The 19,266-nt window shown below is 50.8% G+C and overlaps 8 protein-coding genes across 8 annotated transcripts; 3 read left to right on the top strand and 5 right to left on the bottom strand.

Moving 5' to 3' along the window:
* Positions 1-1,526: 1,526 nt before the first annotated feature.
* PtrM4_093980 (uncharacterized protein) lies at positions 1,527-2,078 on the bottom strand (the record flags this gene model as incomplete). Its single annotated transcript, XM_001934206.1, has 1 exon — positions 1,527-2,078. One exon carries the CDS (start codon positions 2,076-2,078, stop codon positions 1,527-1,529), a length of 552 nt encoding a protein of 183 aa, XP_001934241.1.
* A 3,035-nt stretch (positions 2,079-5,113) lies between these two features.
* Positions 5,114-5,565, top strand: PtrM4_093970 (uncharacterized protein; the record flags this gene model as incomplete). The annotated part of the gene is made up of 3 exons (XM_066107072.1): positions 5,114-5,215; positions 5,267-5,374; positions 5,431-5,565. 3 exons carry the CDS (start codon positions 5,114-5,116, stop codon positions 5,563-5,565), a joined length of 345 nt encoding a protein of 114 aa, XP_065962740.1.
* Positions 5,566-5,971: 406 nt separating this feature from the next.
* PtrM4_093960 (uncharacterized protein) lies at positions 5,972-6,425 on the top strand (the record flags this gene model as incomplete). The annotated part of the gene is made up of 2 exons (XM_066107071.1): positions 5,972-6,070; positions 6,123-6,425. 2 exons carry the CDS (start codon positions 5,972-5,974, stop codon positions 6,423-6,425), a joined length of 402 nt encoding a protein of 133 aa, XP_065962739.1.
* Positions 6,426-6,909: 484 nt separating this feature from the next.
* PtrM4_093950 (mitochondrial 54S ribosomal protein uL3m) lies at positions 6,910-8,018 on the bottom strand (the record flags this gene model as incomplete). Its single annotated transcript, XM_001934208.2, has 3 exons — positions 6,910-7,073; positions 7,133-7,346; positions 7,398-8,018. 3 exons carry the CDS (start codon positions 8,016-8,018, stop codon positions 6,910-6,912), a joined length of 999 nt encoding a protein of 332 aa, XP_001934243.1.
* A 529-nt stretch (positions 8,019-8,547) lies between these two features.
* On the bottom strand, positions 8,548-9,189 carry PtrM4_093940 (uncharacterized protein; the record flags this gene model as incomplete). The annotated part of the gene is made up of 2 exons (XM_066107070.1): positions 8,548-8,604; positions 8,659-9,189. The coding sequence occupies 2 exons, from the start codon at positions 9,187-9,189 to the stop codon at positions 8,548-8,550; spliced, it is 588 nt and encodes a 195-aa protein (XP_065962738.1).
* A 796-nt stretch (positions 9,190-9,985) lies between these two features.
* Positions 9,986-10,715, bottom strand: PtrM4_093930 (uncharacterized protein; the record flags this gene model as incomplete). The annotated part of the gene is made up of 2 exons (XM_001934209.2): positions 9,986-10,075; positions 10,128-10,715. 2 exons carry the CDS (start codon positions 10,713-10,715, stop codon positions 9,986-9,988), a joined length of 678 nt encoding a protein of 225 aa, XP_001934244.2.
* A 5,046-nt stretch (positions 10,716-15,761) lies between these two features.
* On the bottom strand, positions 15,762-17,192 carry PtrM4_093920 (ICE2 domain containing protein; the record flags this gene model as incomplete). Its single annotated transcript, XM_001934212.2, has 3 exons — positions 15,762-16,382; positions 16,429-16,617; positions 16,668-17,192. 3 exons carry the CDS (start codon positions 17,190-17,192, stop codon positions 15,762-15,764), a joined length of 1,335 nt encoding a protein of 444 aa, XP_001934247.1.
* A 785-nt stretch (positions 17,193-17,977) lies between these two features.
* Positions 17,978-19,090, top strand: PtrM4_093910 (UPF0160 multi-domain protein; the record flags this gene model as incomplete). The annotated part of the gene is made up of 2 exons (XM_001934213.2): positions 17,978-18,039; positions 18,088-19,090. The coding sequence occupies 2 exons, from the start codon at positions 17,978-17,980 to the stop codon at positions 19,088-19,090; spliced, it is 1,065 nt and encodes a 354-aa protein (XP_001934248.1).
* Between the last annotated feature and the right edge of the window lie 176 nt (positions 19,091-19,266).

Genomic DNA, 19,266 nt, shown 5'->3' with positions numbered 1-19,266 from the left:
TATCTCGTGATCAGTCAGGCAGGCTATTTTTGGATTTCGGCCGACTTGCCGAGGTGCACCTTTAGCCCGATGTCCTTGTCGGTTACTTCACTACCGACCGGACCTGGTTCCGCGTTAGCCCTGGCGCGCTCCGTCTCGCGTCCGACCCACCATGGGCGTGTGTAAGGGAGCAGGATCTGCTCAGATTGTAGGATAGAACGCGGCTAAGGTGAGAGGATTGCGGAAAGCGGAGAGTGTAGGTTGAGAGGGGGCCATGCGAGGAGTAGTCAGGCCCAGCTGTGCCCCGCTGAGCTTCGCGGAATCCCGCGACAAACATCTAATTTATCCATCCCGACTGAACTGAAGCGTAGGCCAGCAGCACAGATGATGCCGAAAGATATACTTAATTTAGGCTGCAAGTCAACTTCTAGTATTGCCTAACAGATTCCCCTTTCTGATATAGGAAGCTATAGATCCGTCAAGCTTTGACGCTTATATTAATTTGCTCGACTATCTGCACAGGGACCTAACAGTAATGAAGGAATCTTGCATTACGAGAATTTCTCAGAATCACGCCAGCGTTAGTGACAGTTTTTCGCTGACAAGAGTGTCGAGTCGAGCCCTATCACTCTTATGGCGGTAATGCACTGTTTCTTCACTCCTTTACACAATTCATCTCCATTCTATTACTACCTGTGTAAAGAAACTGTTCTTACTGAGATGGATATTCAATTCCTCAGTGACTTACTCTGAGCTGCTGCAGTGATTTGCGCGTCCGTATCACCCTTGCCTTGAATCTTAATCCCTCCACAGCGGTGCTCTTAGCTACATTAGAGAATCTTTCCGAAATAGTTCCGTGCTTCAAATGATATCGATTCGCATGCGAGGCCCATGTGAAATGTGTTCGGGTAAATGCCACGAGCGATTGGGCGTATACCTGCACCACATGAGAGTGATTTGCAGCCTTGATATCTGCCCAACGTCTTATTACATTTTGCATCTCTGTATTATGCATCAAGACGGCTGTAGCCCGTGCCCTGTGTATGGCCTCGAGATTTTCGGTAGTCTCGTTTTGCTGTTCGACTAGCAGCACGGCCAAATTCATCTTCTCGCCTTTTTCTATATCCTTGTCAAGACCAACAATATCATTCTGCAGCCCAACTGTACGTTGTATACAGTCGCTAAATCTCTTGTGTAGAGGCGAAGTCCAGAAGCTTGAAGTGTCGCCGCTGCTACTAGTGGTGCTTCTGTTGTCGTGTAGATGTTTCCCATCACTGTTGTTCCCAGCTCTGAACTCCTTGGCCTCCTGGGCTTCAACACCATCTGATATGTTTGCCAAGATAGCGAAGAAAGGTGTTAAACCTATCGTTCGTACGCGCAGCCGCAGATAATCTTCTATGCTTGGCAGCACCTTCCTGTCCAGCAGAGATGTCAACAAGCAAGTCAAGCTGGCTTGATTCTTATCGATTGCAGATCACAGACAATATAGAGGCTCGTGCACAGTGGCACGTCCCAGAGAATGGTCTGTGATCTGCAATCGATAAGAATCAAGCCAGCTTGACTTGCTTGTTGACATCTCTGCTGTCCAGGTAAGCGGATTCCTCCTTCAGTGCTTCTAGCACGTTGACAACCTCGGTAAAGACCTTTGGAAGAGCTCGAGGGGACAAGACCACTTGGCATTGCCGAATGAAGCTACTTGCGAGTGCGAGTGCTTTTACATGGTCGTTCTTCGCGAGATCATGGCCCATCATCCGCACTTGACTCACAATATTAGAAAATGCTCCTGGATCACTGTTGATGGCCGTCCTTTTCTGCGTCGTGAGCAGAATTTTGCGATGCGAGCTCATTTCCACCCTCTTAAAGATATCTTTGATACTCCGCAGTGGCTTGATATGTTCCGTCAGATGGGGTTGATCTAACGTCATAGCGTGCAGCGCTTCGATGATTCGTCCAAGTACCAAATTTCTTTCTAGACTGTCCATTCGTTCGATTTCGTCATCGATATTGCAAAGGAAGTGAAACCAAGCGGCCATGGCTAAGATACTGTCCTCGGCGTTTTCGATTGCAGGGAACGCTTTTCGCAATGCAATAATCTCCATGGTAGCTTTCTTCCATGTCCATTCAGGGTTTGGTAGGGATGCCGGAGATCGAAATGCACGATAATGGCGATCTATAAGTACAGCAAGATCTGTCGGTCCCGTATTCGATACAAGCTCATTGGGATTGAATGTTGGTAGCTGGGAAAGAAGGAGTAAGCCATGGTCTGCCTCAACTAGAAGCTTTTCAAAAGAGGTGCTATTTTCCGAGTCTGGAGTGGGTGTGCCTGTAAAGTTGTAGGCGTCTGTTGACTTATGGGATGAGGGTTCACAAGAATTGATCCCACGGCATCTTGATGTTGACTTCGAGGTAAGATATGGCATGGTGTCGCAATGGCTAGCAAGAGGAAACAATTCCGCAGCTGCGCAGTCAGCTGCTAGATATACTACTGATTTCGATTAAAGTGTTTGATGTGGGTCAACTATGGAGCTTTTGTCAAGTGCGACTCCAGATTGTCCGAAACAGCGGTATTCTAAGCCAGAGGCGAAGTTATCTTTCGCGCCTAAAGCAACTACACGGTAATAGAATACTGCTTTTTACTGAATCAAACTGAGCTATACTACTTGCTACCGCCCCACATCATCAATACTTTCGTCAAAACCGGTATAATAGTAGGTTACATCGAGAATGAGGATACCGTTAAGATGCCTTGGAAACAGATACGACTTCTTCATACCAAGATCATCCTGCTTGCGCGGCCACCACACAACCTAGAACCCGGGACCTGGGGAAGTCATCGACTGGAGTCAGTAACGACACGTATTCCTTCTTGGGTCGTCAGCATCACGATGAAGCACAAAGTTTCGGGCAACCATTCCTTCAATCATTCCACGTTTCGAGCTTGTTAGCAAACCTAGTGATGTAGTGATCGATCGCTCCAACTCTGTCGATCATTAAGCGGATATGACCGGATCTGCCGGGTGTGGATGTCAAAGGATGCCACCGAAAAGGGGGTCAATAAGTAAGCGGATGTCACCGGATCTACAGGGGTGTGGATGTCGATGGATGCCACCGTAAAGGGGGCTTCGCGGGATTCGCAGATGTGAGCCTCCTTAATGAAATGCTTTGCACTGAACTGAATGCGGGGCACACTAATTACGGTTGTTTCTGCAGTCTCTGTTCTTCCTGTGCTATACTGTACGGGACGCAACACAGTGTTTCTGTTACCTCGCTTCGAACGCCTGACTACTCTAGACGACTTCGATTTACATCTCAATTAGCTCTCTGCCCAGCTATAAGATGGGGAACGCGGTTTCAACTTTGAATCGTAAGCAAATACAACATGTAATCTCAGTTGTTTGCAAAGTACTAATTCGCATCGCCGCGCAGACATAGACAGAGCTGGACCAGAATACCAGCGACTCTTTCCCCCGATACTGCAGACACAGAACAAACACTTGCACAAAGAAGGCCCGCTCGCACTCTATGAATCGGCCTTTATCATATCCTTTCAGGGGCTTTTCCTCCAGTTGCTCTTCTGGGGCATCTATTCTGGCTTGGTCGGCTTTTCAATGAAGCGCATGATGGACCTCCACTACTTGTCTGTCACTTTCGCAATGACATTCTTACTTCTCACCATTCACTTCCTGTCTGATCTGGAACTGAATACGAGCAAGTTGTTGTTCTTCTCGCAACATGTCGGAATCGAATTCCTCATCGCTATTCGAGTGCTGATGCCGCCGTCCATTGTCCGACAGTGGACTGGACTTATTTTCTTCGTGGTCTGGCTCTTGGTGGTGGGTTCGACTTGTGTTATTGTGAGCAACCATGCCGTTTACTTTGCCATTGGAATGGCAAGCCTGTCTGATATCTTAATATCTGTCAGTGGGCTGGTGCTGATGGTGAGGAAATTGCGACAGAGACACGCAAGTCAGCTTGCTGGCCACAAACTGACAGTGGAGGCCATATCTGGCCTTGGTTATTTGATCCATGGTAACATATGGACTTAACAATTATGTCTTCCTTGACTGACATGTTTCTCACAGGTCTCTCGGCTTTGTCAAATACCGTAGCCGTAGTTCTGCTCCTTAAGACGCAAGACCCACCTTCTCACTTCGGAATAACATGGACCAGTATTGCCATGGCCGGCTTGTTAGCTGTTGGACTTCAACTGCCTGTAGCAGGCATGTACTTTGACAACATCAGCTGTTGTATTACGCGCCGACGAAAAACATTCCAGGGAGACATTGACTGGGAAGATACGATGGATCAGGAAGAAATGGTGCTGATTAAGCGCCAGGCTGACTTCAAGAGAGTGGACAGTTCCAAATCAAGTGGGCCGCCATTAGACATTCACGCTATTTACCATATACCACATAGAGATTTGTCATCTCACGCGTATTGATAGTTGTCGCAGAACAGAGATCTGTGGCACTAAGATCCGATGCTTAGTAATGCTCCGGATCTATGCTTAATTAAGAATAGTGCAGGGCACGGTCGTACCATCTTTCCCCACGAATCTCACGTTATCCTCCAACGCCCTTTACCCCTTTTCAATTCCATGAGACGGCTGGCCACATGCTGTTCGTCTTTTTGAGTTGACGTTCAATCTTCGATTCGAAACTCCATCGCAACCAGGGAACTATATGTACAGTCTATAGGTCCCGTTATCTACTGGTTTCAGAGAATAGAGCCTTCTGTCCGTTACATCTCTTTTCTCGTTACAACTGCCATCATACGTTTTAACATTTCTGTGATGTCGCACTATCACATGTGATAGTCGTTGAACATCTTGTCCCGTCGCAGCCTCTGTTGGCTGCTCCCCAATTTTCTCGGTGGTAAGCGACGAGGGGGTGAGGTGGCTAGACTCTGGCCATAGATCATATACCCGTATTCTCGCTACGAACCACTGAGTGCGCAGGATGCCCATTGGTGACCGAATCGGTACAGTCTTCTGCCGTCGTTTATCACGGCCAACATTGTACCGAAAGCATGAGAACTACGGACCAATTAATGAAGTATATTTAAGTTGTTGCCTCGCTGCGAACTCTTCCATTCGCTTCCCAATCCAAACTCCTCCTTCCCACAAGCCGTCAATATGAAAACATTCTTTGTGTTGTTTGTTACCTCGGCAACTGCTATCGCGGCACCAAAACCAGCACAACATCAATGTCTTTTCTCGACTAAGGGGTGCTTAGGCGTACGAAATATCCCGCCGCTTTACTCCCTGCTTTTACTAATACTTTTATAGATATGCAGCTCTCAAGGCCCCGATCTTACACAACAGTTTTGTGGAGTCACGTTTCAAGACCATACCAAGCACCAATACCCTTGCGGGACATTTCCAGGACAAAACACAGTACGTAACGAGACCCTGCACTATGCATAGTATAAGTTGCTGACACAACCGTAAAGTGCGTCGGGGCACCAGAGATCAATGCCACTCATCCCTACAACTGTAGGGCATATAGCGAGCTTTCTACCGCCACAATATGCGGTATGGCCTTTGATAAAGACGGAAATGTTCCAGATCCTGCTGCAGATGATTAGAACACGATCCTGGTCACAAATCTCGAGCTCTGCATAACAACGTTGGAAGTTTGTAATCTGAGGATTTGATCACCAAGAAGCTTGTGTCTCTATCTTTACAACTATCAACAATGGAGAATGTTGTTTGTTACATGAATTTTCCGGGGGTATCGGGTGTTTACATGTGAATCTTACTGCCCATCATTTCTTGGCCTGTTCCAACACCTCTACTTTGCGCCATGTGGAGAAAGATCGTCACGGATCGTAGTACATATCAGCGAAGGGCCGGTCAGTAGAGTGTACCTACTTAAGCTGTGGCGACCTCAACAACTCTTTCATTCATTTCTCAATGTATCCATTCTTCCATCTACCTATCCAAAATCCATTTATTCAACATAAACCCCCGCAAAAAGAAAAGAGCGCCAACATGAAAACCTCCTTTGTAATAGCTATTCTCTCAACAATTCCTTTCGCCGCGGCGGGAGATACAACCCCATGCCAAGTTGCCGTCGCGGGCTGCGTAGGTGTACGAGAAAACCACCATCCCCTCACTTAGCTTCATAGTAACAGTTCTATAGACATGCTCCGATGGAGGTACAGACCAAACGCAAATCTGCGTAGTCACAGGCGGAGATGGCAAAACGCACAACTACCCCTGTGGGGGTGGCACCGACGTAAGCAACCTAGAATCCTACAGTCTGAGTTTCCTAACACACTTTGGAAGTGCCGCAATGCAGACCCAGCCGTTCGCAATTCCAGGGCATATTATGGTGCCGCTACAATATGCGGCAAAGCCCAGTCTGGACAAATGGAACCTTATGGTAAACATCCTTAGTGGAGTGAGGGTTGTTGATCTTCTGGTTCTTACAACGCGTTTGTAACATGAGGAGTGAATAGAAAACTTTTTAAAAAAGGATCCAGCCAAAACCGCAATCCTTTGTGAGAGTAGTCATGCTGCATCCCATGTGATAAGCCGCGTTTCAAGACATACTGTGATTGAAATACACTTTACATAACTATGCTTATCGTTATGGTGGTTGACTCGCTGGTTGTGACATGCGCGACAATCACAGTCTTTCTCCTTTCCGCAGTATCCAACACACCATATTCCGCCCACCCTCCATGCCCGACGAGCAAAGTCTCGGACCGAATTGGCAAAGTACACATATGTTCCTGCAGACCAGTATACTCGAAAAAAAAACGCCCAGTCAAACTTGCACGTGCACGTGTTTGATATCTGCTCCCGTATCGTATGCACAATGACCAACATATCTCGGATATATATTCCTACAAAGTGCTAATTCCACCCAATTCGAGTGGTGCAATGATACAAACATGTCAATATACAAGCTACAGTTACGCTCATCACGCACTCACAGTAGCCTCTGCAGAAGAAGCATCCGCAACCCCAGCCGTAGCCAGCGTCTGCGGAGCTACCAGTTCCGCCGTCGTCATCGGGCCCTTTGGCCATGGCTTACCGAGAGCATCTGAGACGCGAATGATTTGGTCGTTTGGACCTGGTACGCAGCCTATGTCAAGTTAGCAATTTTCTTTGTCGTATCCGAGTGATGATGTGTGTGTAACATACCACCAACAACTACAATGCCGTTTGCCTCATCAACCTGTAGTACCTTCAAGTTCTTGACTGTACAGCTCTGGTTACCCATGTTACCAGGCATGCGCTTGCCAGGCAAAACACGGGATCCAGAGCCCTGAGATCCTCCCGCGGAACCCATACCACGATGCATGAGCGATTGACCGTGAGAAGCAGGTTGACCGCCAAAGCCATGTCGTTTCATTCCCTATTTCCGCAAAATCAGTCGGCGAGTTCACAATCCATCAAGCCCACTTACACCCGCAAACCCCTTTCCCTTATTCGTGCCCTTGACATCCACAAACTGGCCTTGAGTAAACCAATTCGCGCCCACCATCTCCCCAATACCCACCTGCAGCCCCGCCTCATCGCGCACCTCAAACTCAGCAACCCACCGCTTCGGACTGACGCCCGCGGCGGCAAAGTGACCGAGCATCGGGCGTGTGACATTGCGCGCTTCCTTTTGGCCTGCCCCGATTTGTACAGCCCAGTATCCGTTCTTTTCTCTCCGCTTGTGCGCGACAACTTCGTTGCGGTCCACTTGCAGTACTGTGCAGGCGGCTCGCTTGCCGGTTTCTGGATCGTACATGGACGTCATGCCTTTTTTTATTGCGAGCAGTCCTGTGCGAAGGGGCGTGCTGTGGGCTCGTCGCTCGAGTGCGGCTGTCGATGTGCTTTCCAAGGCGGGTTTGGAGGGGTGGTGTGCGAAGCGGTCGGGCTTGGGTGTGAAGGTGGATTTTATGGTACGGATCGATGTGTATGCGATTGCGGGTCTACATATTGGTGATGATGCATTTTGCTGGAGGAGATATCGTGCTGACGAAGGGACGAGGAAGGACGGAGGTAGAAGACCCCAATTGAGGGGTGCTTTGGGTGGCATTGTTGAACGTCGATGCTGGGGACGGCGCTGGGATTGTTCGCCGCGGACATTTTGAGATTCAGCATGTCTCCCGCTCCGGCGCACGGGCCATGTATTGCACGTGAGCTGCCATTCACTACAGTCAAATGACGCTAGTCCTAGTATAGTAGAACACGTCACAATGGTCATCAGAAGACGTCGAGGGGGTATTTCTTTTGGTTTTTATTCGGCAAAGCCACGTCCTGCAGGCAAATGTACCGAGATATGGCAAGAGCGACTATATAAATCATCAGATACCGCCCAAGCTCACACACATATGTATCGTTCCATCTCTTCTGTCCCCATTTCCGTAAAGTCAAAACGCGCAAAAATATAGCAATGGGTATCCTCCGGTTGTTGTATAACGCCAATGAACTCCCTGCAACCACTCAGTGGTGCATAACGTGTCCCATGAATTCCTTCATAAGATGAATTGGATGCCTCCAGCATGATCGACCAGCACATGGCAAATCGTACAAGGCATCTTGGCCAAGATTTTTGGTGACTCTGCTTAGTTTGGCAGGATGATAGCTGGGTTCCCCTGGGCGACACAATTGCTCGGTAGATCCTGTGAATGATCAGTCGACATGCATTGGTGAGTTGTTGGATCATTATGACTTACGCGAGAAACGACTGATCCTGGACGCACGATGGTGTTTTCTCCGATCCGTACCCCAGCCTCAATCACACAGTTGTCGCCAATATAGACATTCTCCCCTATATGTACCTCCTGGGCAACTTCAGTGCCTTTACTGCCCTTCAGTGACTTGTTGTCAGTTGGGGTCTTCAGTGTTTGAATGGTAACGCGAACTCCGATCTTGGTATTCCTCCCGATACAGATCCTCGCTGAGTCATGGAGATGGCAGTCCGATCCAATAACCACATCATCGCCAATATTCAGATGGTAGCCGTAATCGCAAGCAAAGGGCGCAACGACATTGACGTTGGAGCCCAAATGGCTGACAATATTCGACGCGTCTTTTCCAATCCAACCCGCCCTCACGATTGATCTGAAGAGATTATCGCGTGTGTGCTTGGTGAACTGGTTGAATCCATTAATCGTAGCATTAAAGTGTTGCTGGGCCACTAGGCAATTGTGGCGTTCGTCCATCAGAGATCTGTCGAAAGGTAGGAAGGGTTCGCCGGCCAGCATTTTCGCTTTCTCGGTCTTGTGCAAGAAGGATGATTGGTTTGGATAGTGAACTGGAGAACGTTCAGGAGGCGCTGTTGTAGGTGGTGGTGGTGGCGGTGGGCGAGAATGCTGCGGTGCCACACGAGGTTGCTGTGCAATAGGGTTGGCGACCCTGGGAAGTTGTTAGCCGAGGAATATTTTAGTATTCGTAATGTCCCAGTAAGTGCATATAGCATTATATGTGAAGACCAACGTTGTCTCTATTTCTCAGTGGTCACTTACAGGGTAGGAGCTGGCGCAGGAGCGGAAATGTGAATGGAAGCTGGTGCTGTAGCACTAGTGACTACATGTCCCATATTCTGTGGCGTATGATGGTAAACACGGGGATTATGCTGATGCTGTGCTTGAATTTGTTGTTGAGACATGTCGTGATGGTTTGGACTAGGCCTAGTGTACTGTGCGGGCTGAGGCGGCGCTTCTGATGCATGGTAAGACCGGGCCGGCGGTGGTGGCGCCGGTAATTCGGACCAGCTATTGCTGACATATTTACGTTCATGTTCGTTGGCTGCATGAGGCTCCGGGGCTGGGTAGGTAACATCTGTGCCGCGAGCAGCGCAGTGTGGGATATGAGCTCTGTTACAATATGGGCATGTGGGATAGGTAGACAAGCGCTCTTTGGCTTGGATTGCAGGCGGTTTGTTGGCTTGCCCGTTCTTATTCCACGGCATTTTCGGGTTATAGCCCTCACAGACAAAGCCACCTCGGGTGCAGTTGTTACCTGGTTGGTGAGTCAGAGATGTGGTTGCTGTCGAAACAATCAAGACGTACAATCAGGTTTGGCTTCATCGCACTTCTTCTTACGTCTTCTGCATGTGCCACAGCCAGTTTTGGTTCGGTTGGCAAATTGCTACCGAGTGTTAGATTGATTAGAATATCTAAGTCGTAGATGGCGAACGTACCCGCTTTCGCTTTTTTAGTTCAACATGCACGCCAGCCCGAGTGACTTCAGTAGAGTGATCGACGTCATTTTCGGTTGTACTGTCGATGGGGCCATGAGCATCTGGCGGTATGCCGTTGCGGATAGGGTCAGCGGGTCGTGGTTCACGGTGCTCAAAGTGTTGGTGGCCAGCGTGAGGCAGTTCCCGGGGCTCAGTTTGCCAGCGTCTTTCTGGGTCCGGACGAGCCAGTGGGGGCAGACTTCGCTGCTGAGGAGCTTCCATGCTCGTGAGTGGGGCGCGGGCAGCAGATGGGTAGGGTGGTGGTAGTTGCCTGTCTGGGCTGTGCACCTTGACGAGATGGTCGTTTTCCGAGATAGACCACCTCCTTTTGTTGGAACCGTCAGGAGAGCCGTCCCCGCTGGCAAGTGTTGGAGGGCTAGTGCTGGATGGTGAGTGATAGGTCGTGTCTACGGCTCGAGAAGGCGGGCTCCAGGTGTTTGATTTGACGGCAACAATGTCGGGCTTCTGTTCATCTGTAGGGCTCACAGACGATGGACCATTGACCGAAGTAAAAGCAGGTCCATGGGGTGCGGAGTTGAAGGCGGGCATACGAAGCACGGTCGTCATATCCAAGGCGGAAGGATTACTATAGTAGATATTTCAGATGTCTTTGACGACCAAACTACGGCAGAGAATGGTAGAAGGGCTGTAGACCATAGCAGGCTCGGACCAACCGAGGGGGAATGTACAGCTGGATGCTGGATGCTAGCGACGCGTTAGAGGGAGGGCGGAGTTGAGAGTCGAGATGTCGATGCCTGGAGAAGCCAGCGATGCCGCGGGAGCAGCGGCCTTGTACGGCAACACGACTGTATATGGCGCGAGTCGAGTGTGAGAGGGGCGAGCCGACGCCAAAGGGACGCAGATTCAACCGACGGCGGCTGTTCGCTCGCTCAGGCGCTCAAATGTGGGCTGTCTGCATCCCGGACGTCGACCCCCAGTCGTGCTTTCTGATTGGAGGCCGTGCACGAGTCCTAGTGCAAGTTGCAGTTGGCCCCCTGGCTCCTCTCCCCCCGCGCGTGTGTGCCGGTGGGTCGCTCGTCTTTGGCGAACCATCAGCGAACACCCCATCTGAGAGCCAGAGAGTCGGTTTCTTCGGTACATAGTAAAATGGACCCTGCATTCAGCCCTATGCCAGATTTTTGGGACCAAAAACCACGATTTCGGTCGTGTAGACGTATCTGAGAGTCGGAGACTGAAGAGAGGCTAAAAATGAGCATGGTTTGCATAGGCCAGCTAGCTGCAGCGTGTCCGACCGGCGTTCCCGCCGTACTGGCGCTGCGAGGATGATCAACCACATATCGTTAGGATGATGCAAGCCAACGCCAAAACCGACACAACAGAGTGCCATGGCAAAGCGATTGGCCGCAGTCAGCCCATTCTTCAGGCGCGCGTATGTACACAAAGCAAAGAATTGCCGCGCTGAACGCCTTGCTGCCGCTGCCGCAGTCTTGAGAGGATAAAGGGCGGCGACCAACAACAACAACAACAACAACAACAACAGCAACATCAACAAGATCAAACATCAACCATGGTACGACTAGCAGTGGATGAGGGTAGAATCACTCGCAGCTCCGTGTGTGCGTATCGCCCACGCTCCCGAGCGCTTCATACCGACGTTTCGTTCGGCACTGCCTCGTCCTAGCCGCCTGGTGGGAGTGCGAGTGCCACGCCCAGCCCGTTTCAACACCATGACCAAATAAGAAGGCGGAAATCGAGGGCCCGCAGTGTTTCATTTATCATTTATCAGATGCACGCCGCACTTGACGCTTCCTCCCCTCCACCACGGCCACCGGCGCAGTATAGTACAGTACAGCACAGTACAGTACAGTAGCAGTGCACTCGCTCAGCCTTTTGGACCGAGTTGTTGCCTAGGCTTTCCTTGTGCTTGTGTACATGGTTTACGGTAGGGGATGCGCAGACAGCCGCGCCCACGGCTAACGTGATGCGGACCATGGTTGGCCGTCCGGCCCGTCTCTCACACACTTCATCTGCAGGCGCTTCTCGCATGCAAAAGTTTGCGCCCCAGGAACGCGCGCTGCATCCAAGCCGACCTTGATCGGCTAATGTATCAAAGTCAGCATCTTACCCGTCATAATGCTGCAACGACCTGTCCCCTTCGTAGTCGCAGCCCGTCGGTCATGCGCCTACCCATCCTTGCTCATGAGCCAATTACATCACTCGTCTCGCCACGCATACGGCATAGCAATACGCTTGCTTAACCGCGGCCGTTGCTGTTCTGCCGTCTGTCACTTTTTCTTCATGTGTGCATTGCCAGAGAAAATGCCCCTCTCCAAAGCCGTGGTTCTCGCGGCGCGTTCCGTTCCCGCTAGCGATCAAAAGTACTGCAACTGCGCCGTATGGTCATGATATGTCCTCTGTCCCGCTGAAATTCCAGTGCGCTGGATTCTGAGAACGGCTCGCCCCTTGTTTGGGCGCTCAGTGCACGACGGGCGAATGCTTCGAGTCTCGCCTCATCCTTCCGTCGAATGACTCGAGTAGCGGACGGGAAGCGCGGAACTACGCGCCTGTCGCCAACGTTGACGTCTGCCGCTACCCTCCGCACTGACGCCTCGACTATCGGTTAAGGTCCATCAGCTTCCGTTACTAAGACGACGCGTCCAGATCTGCCCATGTGTCGTGCTTCAAATGAACAAAGTCTGCACAATTTGCATCTCTATCCAGCTGGTGCTCGTATTCAACCCCAAAATAACCCTTCAACCTCTAGCCTGACTCCACATGGACACTTTGCTCACCCATCACGACATCGTTGCCCTCTTCACCAACACCATCTACAACAATCTCGGCCAATTACCGCCTTCCATCACACCGACTACTCAAGAATCTACCTGAAGGATGCAATGTTGGTAAACAACTGCGGCATTAACCGCATCAGGCCACATCCTGCCGCCGCCTACTTTACTCAATCTTGACAGCATCTCAACATCGTACCAACCTTCGCCAGCATCCTTCCGTGCCGCATATCGACCATGTGCCGAGAAGAGACCGGATGCGGCACAGTTACCTACATGTTCGATTCCCTCTCACACGTGCGATACTGATTGACATTAACGTGTGGGGTGCTAGGCCACCAACGGTTGCGGCACAGCTTGACATCGTTTCCGCTTACGTGTGCGGCGTTGCAATTTGATCGTACTGTTGTCACATGGCTCTGTTTGTTGTTGTGCAAAATCAAAATCGCTGATGAAAAGCTGCCCGGAAGCTCGGTACCGACCACCCGCTTCGGGCGGACTGCTGTAATGCATCGCCCGCGGGCCAAACATACTGTGAAGTATTAGGCATGAATCTTGCGAAATAGTACGCCGGTGTAGACGCTGCTATGGGGCGATTGATGCAGACCAAGTTCCGCCCAACTGTGTCCATAGCCGACATCCCTTCCAACGTTTCCGCCTCGCAACAGTAGAGCGAGATCCGGGGAATCGACTGCCCGATGCAGCATGCAAGGGCATATTCCAATTACCACGCCACAGGTTCGGCCCGCTGCTGTTGGTATCGGCTTTCCTGCTGTGCGATGGATGCGGCACAGCAGCCCTTCACCCTCGTTTCCCGATCTGGACCGTGTCCACGGTTCGGCGAGGCTTCGAAAGCATTACAAGGAACTGTTACGCCGACCAGCTTGTGCGGGTGTGAATGACGTATTCCCTGCAGTTATTGTGCTAACCAAGTAAGCGCTCAACTGGGCGGGCGCTTAGAGTTTCAAGATTTGCGCATGCTCGACATGTTAGCACACAACTTGCCGAATGTTCCGCATAGAATGCTCGCCGTCAGGTTTCACCGCGTACCGCCCATGTGATGAGCATGCATATTTTCTTATGAGGTTAAATATATCTCTGCTTGTCCTTCTCTGCTCGATTCTGTCTCTGTTTCATTCACCGCTCTACATTATCACACCTGACTATACAAGCCTTCTGCTAAAGCCGGGTCTTCACTGGAACCAGGCTATCAACAGCGTTCTAATGTCTTGGCGGTCTGTTCAATCCAGAACCACTGGCCCTGCCTTCATTTTGACACGGCACGCTTGCTCACCCGTTTCCCTGCATCCGCCCCGCTCTTTTCATTTGCCAAATCATGATTTTCGGCCTTTTTCGTTCCACTCTTCATTTTTCATTCTGCAGCAGTAATCTCACACGAGGAAGACATCATGATAGTAAGACCTGCTATTTTCTGCCCGCATCATACCTTGGTTGTCCGGTCGGATCCGAGACCGAAGCCGGACCCGCGCGATGGAATATGCCATGGCATTCGATAAGACGAGCCGCCCTACTGTAGCGGCTGACTCGTCTATTGGAGTAGTTGGGGTAACTTGGAGTTGGTGATCTACAACCGATATTAGGGCTTGAACTAACAAGTTGCTAGCGGCAAGCGAGGCGCATGAGTCACTTTCAGTACGCGTGACCAGGGTCCAGTGTTTTGTAAGTGACTCACGTATTAATGTCTTTTAGGGTGCTAGGTAGCCAGTCTACTTTCTAGATTTAGCTAGTCTTGCCGTCTGTGTACGCGTCTTTTCCTTTCTTTTTCCTTTCACTTCCATCTAGCGCGTAGCTTCTATTGTTAATTCTTAGTAGAAACCCTTCCTACTCTGCTTAATTATAGACTTAATTATAGAAGAGAAGGGTAGTCTACGTTGATAAAGTTGTAGGTGTGGAATGTTCTAGTGTATAGGATTATCAAGTGCTTTCCTAGAACAACTACTACTCCTGTATAGTAGTGGTGGTACGGTAGGGGTAATATGGTAAAAGGTAAGCAATATATGCAAAGCTTGAATATGATAGAATAATGACGAAGACTTGGTTCGATCTTCTCTATCAAAGTTACAGCAACGCATTCACACCAATCTAAATACCTAGATATTCCTATAAAATCTTCCCGTACAGAAGAAAGAGAGAGAGAGAGAATCATAGCATACTAAATCCCGCCTCGTACCTAAAGAACACAGACATCACAAGTCCTACCCGAGTATACAGCTTCACAGTAAGCTTCACACAATATAGTCACTTTCACAATATACATTTAATCCCCACCTTCTTCTTCCTCTCTGTAACACTCACAACTATACGTCTGCTCGCTTGGCTTGCGACTAATATACAAATTCCGCAACGATGACATCGAGAATGAGATAAAACAAGTAAATTCTTCCGACACACTTTGACTCCCCCATGATCCAAGACTAGGTAAAAAGGGGAACAAGTGATTGGGGTATCTGTATAAAATGCACGCTTTAGGGCGCATTTTTGCTGTTGCAACAAAGTGAAGAAAGAAACAGAAAAAAGTCCCTGGAAAAAGGGAAGAAAAACTGTAAACGCTGCTGCTTTGAAGCGAAGAAACTTGTGGTAGTGGAACCTGTCCCCCCCCTCTCTCTGTCCGTCTCCGTCCCTATTTCTGTCAGGTCTCTCTCTATAGACACTGTATTTTGTGTCTGATGAGAATATTGGGGGTACATGCTGCCTAGCATGACCCGATATTTTGTGAATTGCCGCCTCTCTCTCCGCACCTCTTTCTGTCGATCACCGGAGCCCCGGCTCTCCCTTGAAAATGTACGACCCTCCCAGAACTGCATCGGCACCCTGGTCAAGAGATCTAGTCCGTCTTCCAATGACTTGTTAGCCGGCCATCGTCATCCGCATTCGAGATTTTCAGTTCAATGGCATACAGACCCATGGTCATGGCCAAATTGATCCATCGCCAAAAGTTGCCTCCTGCATCGCCTCCTTGGTTGGTCCACCACTCGCCCGTTGCGGCACTTCCGTCACCGCCGTTCCCACTAGCAAAGTGCTGCATCAGCAAGCTCGTGTAGACTGCGATGATGATGCTTGGACTGAACCAAGTTAAGAAACCGAGAATCTTGGATGTTTCATCGTCGTCGTCGAGACTGGGTTCTTGGGATAGTGCTCGCGCGCCGCTCTCTCGTATAGCCGGAATGATGCGTGCCGCGGCGTACATGACGAAGACGCGGTATGCGAGAGAGATGATGACGGAAGGTGTGATGGTCATGATGGCTCCCACCATGAGGTTGAAGCCAGTATGAGCAATCGTAGGCAGGGAGCCAAGTGCGTGAAGTAGCGTGGTATACGAAGCCATGATGATGGGTGGTAGCGGAGGAAGCGCAGGATCAGAAGGAGCAGTTGACTCGGCTACGGAGCCTGGAGAAGGCTGGTAGTCGGTGAAGATTTGGTAGATGCATAGTGTGACATATGCAAACTAGGAATGTTAGCGGAAGTCATGGTGGGCAGGTATCAGAACTCACTAAGAGCGACGACTCGACTGGGTTACCCCTCGCACTGACAATGCCCCATCCACCAAGAAAGATGGCAGTTGTGATGGCCACGCCAATTAGAATTGCGTCCACATTGCTAATCTCGGGGAAAGTCGTAATGCGCCAGAGGAAGTAGACGGAGGTGGAGATGATGGAGGCGGAAGTGATTAGGAGACCAATCTGAACGTTTGTTAGTACTCCAAAAAGAGACTGTATCTAGCAAGTCGTACCATCCAGCTGTCACCACGCTCGCGATTGACGACCCATCTGGTGATTTGTCCTGCAGCCTGAATGACCAAAAGGCTGCAGAAACCCTCTGCGATCTGAAAGACAGGGGTGCTATATCTCAGTGTCTTGTCCCAGGCACCTATCGAGGCATTCTGCAGGAGGCCTTGACTGCCAAAGATCCAGTCGTGCACGCTCTCAAAGTCGGCTCTCTTGCCGTCAAATGTGCGCTCCACCCAGCCCGCGTTATTGGTCGCATCGATGGAAAACTTGTTCAGGCTCCAGATCAAAAGTGTTGGTATTGCCAGCCATTGCGCCCAAGCCACGACATTACACAGAAACCATCTAAAGCGCGAATAGTCTGGCGTGGCTAAGCGCAGGATGGAGTAGAGGAAGTAGTATGCGCTGAGGGACAGGGAAAAGGCGAGTCCACAGGTACGGCCGCCAATGTCGAAGGCGAGGGGTATGGTGAAGATGATGGCGCCTAGAAAGGTTGTGGACGAGACTACTCTCGATACAGTAGCCCACATCTGCGGTCGCCGTCCTCGCCAAGCTCGTGCAGTCACGAGCCTGACCTGGGAGGTGCGCGGCGGCGATAGTTTTGGGGGTTTGAAGCGCGATGTACGCGCAGGGAGCGCGGGAGAAGGCGGAGAGAGTCACTCGGGGCGTGAGGTGTGGTGCGAGCGACGTGGTGGAAGAGTGGTGAGGGCCGGGTTATCGACTATCTTCACGTGTCAATTTCGCTAAAATGCTCGAGCTGGGCGGAGAGAGGCGGCACGATCCTGGACGGGCGGCTGTGGGCGAGGCAACTCGACTGGGAACAAGGGTACAGGCTGGTGCAGGAGGCCTTATGTGACTGTGAGTACTTGTGTACTGATTTGTGCGAGTAGGCACCGACGACTACTGCAATAATGGTTGTGTGCTCGCGTGCGCAATCTTGGAACAAGGCAGCGATGATACCTCGGTGTCCTCTTGAAACCTGTCACCTGTTGGGTGGACACTCCTTAGTAGGCCATGACTACTGCATGTAACTTCCAGATATCGAGTGCGAAAATGCGTTTTGTTGCGGTCAGCACCCCCCACTAGTGCCCGCGCCTGTAAGATCTGCTACTGTATCCGCCAAGCCAGTGCCCGCGGCGGGTCGGTTGCTTTTATGCCTGCTACTGAACCTTTGGCCGATTAACTGCGCAACCACACAATCCACGCTGTCAATTGCATGTTCAAGCTGCGACCTTTGTTCATCAGACCCGCAAGACACGCCTGGAACACCTGTAAATCAGCCCAAACACCACATTTCGCCTTTCACGCACGAACAATGGCCACCGAAAACCCCGCCAAGAGGCTCAAGACCGATGTTCCCACCATTGGCACGCATAAGTAAGAGTACGACTATTTGGGAAGAGGGTGCGATACTAACTGAGGCAGTGGTCACTTCCATGCCGACGAGGCGCTCGCGGTTTCGATGCTGCAGCTCCTGCCTACTTACCAGGATGCTCAACTCGTCCGTACCCGTGACCCGGCTCTTTTGGCCGAATGCCACACTGTTGTAGACGTCGGCGGCGAGTACGAGGATGGCAAGAAGCGTTACGACCATCACCAGCGCGGTTTCGACGTCGTCTTCCCCGGCCACACCACCAAGCTCTCCTCGGCGGGGCTTGTCTACATGCACTTTGGCAAAGACATAATCACCACTGTCACTGGTCTTCAGGGCGCGGACTGCGACCTGCTTTATGAGAAGATCTACAGTGACTTCATTGAAGCCTTTGATGCCAACGACAACGGAATCAGCGCCCTTGACCCCAAGGACCTCGAGAAGGCGGGCTTGGAGAAGAAATTTGCGACCAGCGGTTTCACCATCGCGAGTGTCGTCAACCGCTACAACTATGGCCCCAAGTCGCCAAAGTCGGACGAGACCAAGACCCCAGAGACCCAACAGGCCGAGGAGGACATGCGCTTCATGTCTGCATCTCGCTTCGTCGGCGAGCAGTTCCGTTGGGAGCTCATCGACCGTGCTCAATCATGGCTCCCTGCTCGTCACCAGGTGAAGCAGGCCTACGACGCGCGTCTCCAATACGACCCCCAGGGACGTATCCTGGTCCTTCCTGAGGGCATGCCTTGGGCCGATCACCTTTACAATTTCGAGAAGGAGACGCAACAACCACAAGGCGTTGCTCCCCAGGTCCTGTATGTCTTGTTCCCTGAAGACAAGCCAGAGGGCAAGTGGCGCATTCGCGCTGTTAGCAAGGAGAACAGTGGTTTCGAGAACCGCAAGGATCTCCCTGATGCCTGGAAGGGTGTGCGTGACGAGCAGCTCGACCAGGTCTCGGGTATTCCAGGCTGCGTCTTTGTCCACGCCGCTGGCTTTATCGGAGGCAACAAGACCTTTGATGGCGCGCTGGCTATGGCGAAGAAGGCATTGGAGCTGTAGGAGATTGAGCATGAAGGGAATGGCCGTTTGGATTACACACCACCCCTAAGGAGAGATTCCAAAGTCTCAGGTAGGAAACCCCTGGCCGTCAAATGTTTTCTTTGGGGGTGGCACGAAGCAGCGCAAGTTGCTTACACACTTTGCATATGCATGGTTCGGCGTTCTGGCGCTTCATA

Source organism: Pyrenophora tritici-repentis, chromosome 4 (assembly GCF_003171515.1).
Source record: "Pyrenophora tritici-repentis strain M4 chromosome 4, whole genome shotgun sequence".
NCBI lineage: Eukaryota > Fungi > Ascomycota > Dothideomycetes > Pleosporales > Pleosporaceae > Pyrenophora > Pyrenophora tritici-repentis.
This window is presented reverse-complemented; position numbering and strand designations above follow the sequence as displayed.